The following is a 6,632-nucleotide window of genomic DNA, read 5'->3' on the forward strand; positions in this document are numbered from 1 at the left end:
GCAGGGTCAGCTTGGGATTCCTGAGTATGGCAATCCCTCCCAGATTTCTCTCTTGCATTATCTTCATTCTCTGATTTCCCTCCGACCTCACAAACTGTTAAACATTTTCTGATCCCTGAGTCACACCTGCCCCATTCATCAGTCCTTGGCAGTGCTAAGGACACATCTTTGACATAGAATGGACTGTTGCAAATTGTTCCATACTAACTGACCAAAGGTGCACAAGGCATCTTCTGAAGGCAAGCTTGAAGTTCTCTGTGGAATGTTTTTCATTTTGCAAAGAACCACTGCATGCTGCTACCCAAATTCAGCTGCACACAATGGAGGAGCAGTTTGCAAGTTATGTCTCTCAACGGCTGGGAAAAGCTTTGTTAGAGAAGCTCATGATCTAGCAAAGTTCTTATCACTGTGTATAAAGAGGGAAGAACTTGGCCCAAGGAATGTGTATTTTATACACACACACCTTGTCGCCCCACCAGAGCCGTTTTGTGTGCTAAGACCTGGCATTTCTCCAAGGAGGTGTGTCAGAGGTAAAGGAACATGGCACAGAGGGATCCTATTGTGTTGTAAGAGTCTTGTTGGAGCCCGGAAGGTGTGTCTCTGCCCTTATAAATACCGCACTGCCTTTGCAAGTAGCTCCGGTCCTTCTGAGAGAGGCAAGCTGCATCTTGAGTGGAGTTTGGATACTTCCGGGTCCTGGGCAAGGTATTTATTTCAGCTATCATTTACTTTTGCTCGGTTCCACTTGTAATTGAAAGTTACTGCCACATCATTCGTTATTTTAATCTTACTAATTGCATACTTGTGATAGAACTGTAACTACCAAGTGGTGTTTTCTAAAGGGGCTTCATGCTGTGAAAATCTCTTTGAATAGAGTAAGGCATGAAGCAAGTCAGGTAAGAGCTACACAGAAGTGAGACCTGCTTACATCCGTTGCTACTTATGTGTTCTATGTGCAGAATGAATGTTGGAATAGGTTCCTTGCTAGCATGCCTACACATGAATTTCTCCTTTCTACCATGGCAACATGGCTACCAAAATGTGTATGATGAAAACATCTGAACAGTACGCTTAGTATACTAAATACCACATTTAATCCTCAGCTATTATGGTGTGCTCTGCCAGAGCTTTGATCCTGAAAGCTGCTTCAGAGAGAGAAACACCTACAGAAATAAATGCATTCTGACCATGGCAGCTTTACACACATCCAAGTGTGCTGCAGGTGCCTTCAAAAGCAAAAAGCAGTTCTGTTGTATAGTAGGCAAGACAAGAAAAAAAGCATCTGTAGTTATTTCTTGGTCTATGAAACAGCTACTTTTTTTTTTAACAGAAAACTTATGTAGGAGCATACTGAGTGAATTAAAAAAAATTGCAGGATGCCTAGGAAATAATTATGCTCTATTTCTATATGGCTCAGAGGCTGGAGTAAAAATGGCTCATGTGACATTCACAGCATGGGAGATCATGGGCACAGCAGCAGCTTTGTGTGGCATAACTTGAGATATCCATCTGAAACTGACAAGTCCGGTGGCCAAATTCCTTCTGGGATTACAGGAAGGACTGCAATTAGAGTTCCTCAGTCACTAGGCAGGAGCACATCCTAGCAAAGAGTCTCTTCTGTTTCACACTGCTATATGATATAATGATACAATTACACAATGATATAATAATATGTAATGGTTCTAGAAACCAGGTGTTATGCACATGGAGGACAGAGAATCTTCCCAGTAACATCAAAGAATCATTGAGGCTGGAAAAAGACTACCCACTAAACCATGCCCCTCAGTGCCACATCTCCACGTTTTCTGAACACCTCCAGGGATGGTGACTACACCACTTTCCTGGGCAGCCTGTGCCATTCCCTCACTGCTCTTTAGGAGAACAAATTCTTCTTAATATCCCACCTGAATCTCCCCTGGCAGAGAGGTTCTAATAGGTATCATTCTAACAGGTATCAAGGAGCAGTTCAATAGCAAATCTGAAATTCTGCAGCTATCAAATGGAGTCCAGTAGGAAGTGAAAATCTTTTAATGACTGTATGTTTTTGCTTTGAAGGCAAATAACGAGTGAAAAAGAGACCATGTGGATTAAAAACCCTGGACTCCTGTGTGTGCTGATTCTGGTGTCCCAGATGCTGCTCACCAGCTGTGAAAGGCAGAAGGAGAGAAGAAAGGGAAGACAAGGCATAGAGCACAGTGGAAAAAACCAGACTGAATCAAACCCAGAGAGAGAAAAAGGGCAAAAGCCAAAAGGAGGAAAGGCATTTCCTAAAGGCAAATTTAAATCCAAAGAAAATGCTGACTGCACCTGGGCGGTGACCGACATGAGTGCTGCTACTGTGCGCATCGAGTGCAGGAATGGGGACAGCACGTTCTGGTGTGAGTTCTCAGGGGACCCCTCCGCCTGTTCACACTATGCAGATAACCAGAAGTCCTACTGGAAGCAGGTCTCCCGCTCCCTAAAGAAGCAGAAGCAGATCTGCCAAGACCCCAGGAGCATCCTAAAATCTAAAATATGCAGGAAAGGCCCACGAGGCGCTCACCTCAAGCTGACAAGTTCAAGCCTCCTGGCAGCTGTGGGCCCTGCTAAAGGGCACCATGCTCACCACACTGAAGTGGATGCCCAGGTCCCAGCAGCCTCTGACACTGGAAAACAGCTGGAACACAGCCCCCCAGACTGTGTGGAAGACGTAGATTACATTGATCAGAAGAAGGTGGCTGAGGAATACTGCCCAGAGGGCTTTCTGTCTTTCTGCAACTTCTTTATCACCATGGTGCAAGACAAAAAGTGCTGAGGATGTAAAGTTCTATGTCACAACAGTTCACTCTCAGCTAAGTCACTGCAAACTTCCAGATTTTATTTTCCTGTTCTATAGTGTATATAGGAAAAGAAAAAAACATGCAGCTGTATATTTATATATTTTTCAGATTTTGTTTTTACACAACAGATGATACTTGGCACAGTTGAAGATGTAATGGAGTCCATTTGCACAGATGTTTCTACACAAGTGTTACCCATTGATGTTACATACTCTTCATAGAGATATCTAAGCAGTCTCTGCCCCACTTTGAGCTATGCTAGCCAAAGGGATGACTTCAGTGCTATGCACTCCTTGGTTATGTACTCTACACTTGACCTAAAAATTGCTAAAAAAATAAACTTCAAAATATATTAAAGTATTCTCTGTGTGTGCTGAACTAGATTTCTCTGAAATTGCTGAGCTTTTCTGAAAGACTGACCATTCACAAGACCTTGGCAAAGCCTTGCCTAGAGAGCTCTTTTAACAAACCTTCGGCAGCTTTGTAGAATTCAGCCAAAGCATGCAACAATTTCATTTGAGGGAAATAAATCATCATTCATTTTTCATCATCGTGATAATGCAGGGTAGCAAGATTTTAATAATTTTACAAAGACATTTTGCTTTTTCCTGACTCATGAAAGGATGACAGAAAACTTTGCAAGCTTCAATTCTTTCATTTCTCCTATAATATGAAATATGTTTTACTCTCTTTATGATAGGGAAACTGAGACACAGAGATTAAATGGTCTGCCCAAGCTTACTTGTATGCCCAGGGCTGGACCCTTCCTCAAGCAGCTAAAGCACTTATGCTCAACGCTGCCTCAATATTGTCTGCTGTCTCCATTGTCTGCTCTCTTTATGTATGGAAAACACTAATAAATACTTTTCTATGTGTTAGACTTCATCGGTACTTCAAAAAAAATAATAATCTGAACTCTACAAGAATAGAAATTTTGGAAAATTTCAAGCTAAATGATGACGATGGATCTTTTAAATATTTGAAACTTCAGCTGAAGGAAACATAACGTGCAAGTTACACTATTCCAGTAGCAGTAAGCTGGAAGGGATGGTCTGCTGCCACAGCGGTCCACTTTGAAGAAACCTCTGTGAAATAGAATTTCCCTGATCATTCCTAGCAAATTAGAATAGCATTTCTCCCTCTTGAGAAAATAAAGCCCATTGCTTTTTGTAATTATCTCACTGCTAAGTCCTGGGCTGACCTCAGAATTTTAGAGAATATTCATAAGATGAGTAGTTATGAGTAATCTTTCATTCAAATCAACATGTCTGGGGAGGATGTTTTCATGCTACTCCAGCATGTTGCTACAGTAATCATAGAATCATAGGAACATTAAGGTTGGAAATACCAGTAAGATCACCTAGTCCAGTCATTGACCCATCAAAATGGCATGTGCCCCTAATAGAGGCCCAAGCCATTTATTAACATCAGTTAGTATGTTGTTTGCAATGAAAAAATCACTTAGCAAAAATGCCTAAGTTTAGATGGAAGTCCTCAATAGGAGGGGAGAGGAAAGTGCTACTAAACATACAGTTTTCTGTTGCTTTGGTTGCTAGTAGAAACTTAGCATGTCTTCGTATATAGAGCAGAAACGATTTTGGAGAGTCAGGAAGAAGGCATGGCATCAGTTCTGGCATTAGCCACAATATTTTAAAAAGGACTTCTCATATTCTGGAAGCTCAGGTAAGTACTTTAAATGACATTCATTTACATCTTTTTGCTAGTTAAGATATTGCTAATGCCAAGTGACAAATGTCTTGAATGTAGGATGCTGCTGTTAGTCAAACTGTCATTTCAGAAGGCTTCAGATGTATTTTGGTAAGTCCAAATGACAAAAAGAAGGCAGGTCCTTCTCACTGAAGTTTGAACCTTGCATGCCCTGTGGATACAGGGGGTATTCCCAGGATGTCTAGCGCAAGTTTTGTTAGACTGACATCCACGGTGAAACAAAATTCCCATGAAGAGGCATTAGTTCTTCGTTCCAAGCCGACTCAAAGACATAGCTGTTCTGGTGCCACACTGCTAGCTACCCATTTCTTATTATTGATGTAGATACACAGGTGTGGAATTTCATCTTCTAGAGACTTTGTGTTTCAGCCTGCACCACTTCACAGTGGGAGAATGCTGAAATAAGGTCAGAAGATGCAGAGGAAGGATAAGAAGCACACATACCTCTCAACCAATCATATATTGTAGTAATTAGTGACAAATATCTAATCTAGTATACAGCTACCTGTATAATAGTCCCAGATGACAACCAGAGCACTAGACAAAGCTTTATTAAGAGGCTCAGTTGTTCCAGATACTCTGGAAAAAGTCCAGCCCTAACTACCCTTAACTGCTCTTACCCTCCCAAATAGTAACATCAGCACTTGGTTGCCCAAAGTGTAATCCACCCCTTGGAATAGCCAGGAGGCACTGCTCAGCTCTGTGGCTGCTGGCCAGCCAGGCACACTGAGCAGTGACATATCCCAGAGCAAATTCCAGCCTGAAATTCCAGAGCTGTGACTGCATCTCTGCCTGCTGGACTGTCAGCACCTGGTGCAACATGTGGGAGCTGCACTCTCCAGGGACTCATGACATTGTATTTCTGTGCCTTTGTTGTCTTTGTTTTCTTCCAGGACTGATTGTTATCTTCTTGCACAGATCTTTCCAGAAGGAAAACACTCAATCTTTGCAGTGCCAGTGTGCATTTCAGCTGTGGTGTATGATATTTGCCAGCACCCTACAAGGATTACAATGTCACGGAGAGCCATGGACTTCTGTGATTACATAGACCACAAGTCTACAGATAAGTGCATCAGCTTTCAGCATGCTTTCCATGCCTTGTGATTCAGTCCTGCGTCTACAATCATTTGACTGTAGTTGCTGGGGGCTACTTTCTTCTTGCATTTACAGTGCCAGCTGGGTCAGTATAACATTGGTCCTTCTGGAGTCACGCAGGTTAGATAAACAAAATATTTTCTGGTATTCATCGTAGGTTCTATGGTCATTCTGAAAAAGTTCACTGTTGACCTTTATTCTGTGAGTCTCAGTGGTGGTATTGAGTTTTCTAACACCTTCTATAGACTAGCAAGAAGGAGCACTAAAAACCATGGATGGATTTAAATTACACCTGTGTTGTCTTCTGGACTACCATATTCAACATTCAACAAAGTTCAAAAAACTAAGAAGAGTTAAGAGGAGAAAAAAAGTTAGAAGCTAAGCTTTTTTAGAAGTTATTTTTTAGTATTCAATTGTTTTATCTAGAAAAGTTTAGATATAACTCTGTATTCACTAGGAAATGGAGAGATGTTGTTAGTGAAAAACAAATAGCTCTGACAAAGCAGTATGACTTAAGAATTAGTAAAATTTCAGCTCCTTTAATTTTAAAGTTTTTATTATTTTATTATTTTCTGTCGTACATATTTCACACACACAGTTTCATTTTAATGAGTTTCCGCTTCTTTTGCAACCTCTTTTATTCGTTTACCACTTTGGCAGCAATGCAGATTACACATCTAATCTCTCCTGTTGCATGGCTGCTTGTAGGAGAACAGAGCTGCGTGAGTCAACTTTCCTGCTCCCAAGAGGGCCCTACCCTCTTTCCCCGAGGGAGCCAATGAGTACCTACCGCCTGATATCACCTCACCTGAATTTGGCCAACCGTTGCAGAGACTCAGTGTTCAGACATGACACATTTTACACTGCTGTGCTCAAGCCATGTAGGCATAGTTGAACCTAGATAACAAATTCCACTCCCATTTCCACCTTTACCTTGTTTTTTTTTTTTTCTGCTGCCCTGAGCAAGACAGCTCCATACTTGTTGGTAGC

General features: G+C 41.6%; 1 protein-coding gene across 1 annotated transcript; it reads left to right on the forward strand.

Moving 5' to 3' along the window:
• Positions 1-602: 602 nt before the first annotated feature.
• FGFBP1 (fibroblast growth factor binding protein 1) lies at positions 603-3,176 on the forward strand. Its single transcript, XM_065735735.1, has 2 exons — positions 603-705; positions 2,056-3,176. Exon 2 carries the CDS (start codon positions 2,081-2,083, stop codon positions 2,792-2,794), a length of 714 nt encoding a protein of 237 aa, XP_065591807.1. The 5' UTR covers positions 603-705; positions 2,056-2,080; the 3' UTR covers positions 2,795-3,176.
• Positions 3,177-6,632: the final 3,456 nt, after the last annotated feature.

This window comes from Cyrtonyx montezumae, unplaced genomic scaffold (genome assembly GCF_038088225.1).
Source record: "Cyrtonyx montezumae isolate F1298 unplaced genomic scaffold, pur_monq_1.0 scaffold_2, whole genome shotgun sequence".
NCBI classification, from domain to species: Eukaryota; Metazoa; Chordata; class Aves; order Galliformes; family Odontophoridae; genus Cyrtonyx; species Cyrtonyx montezumae.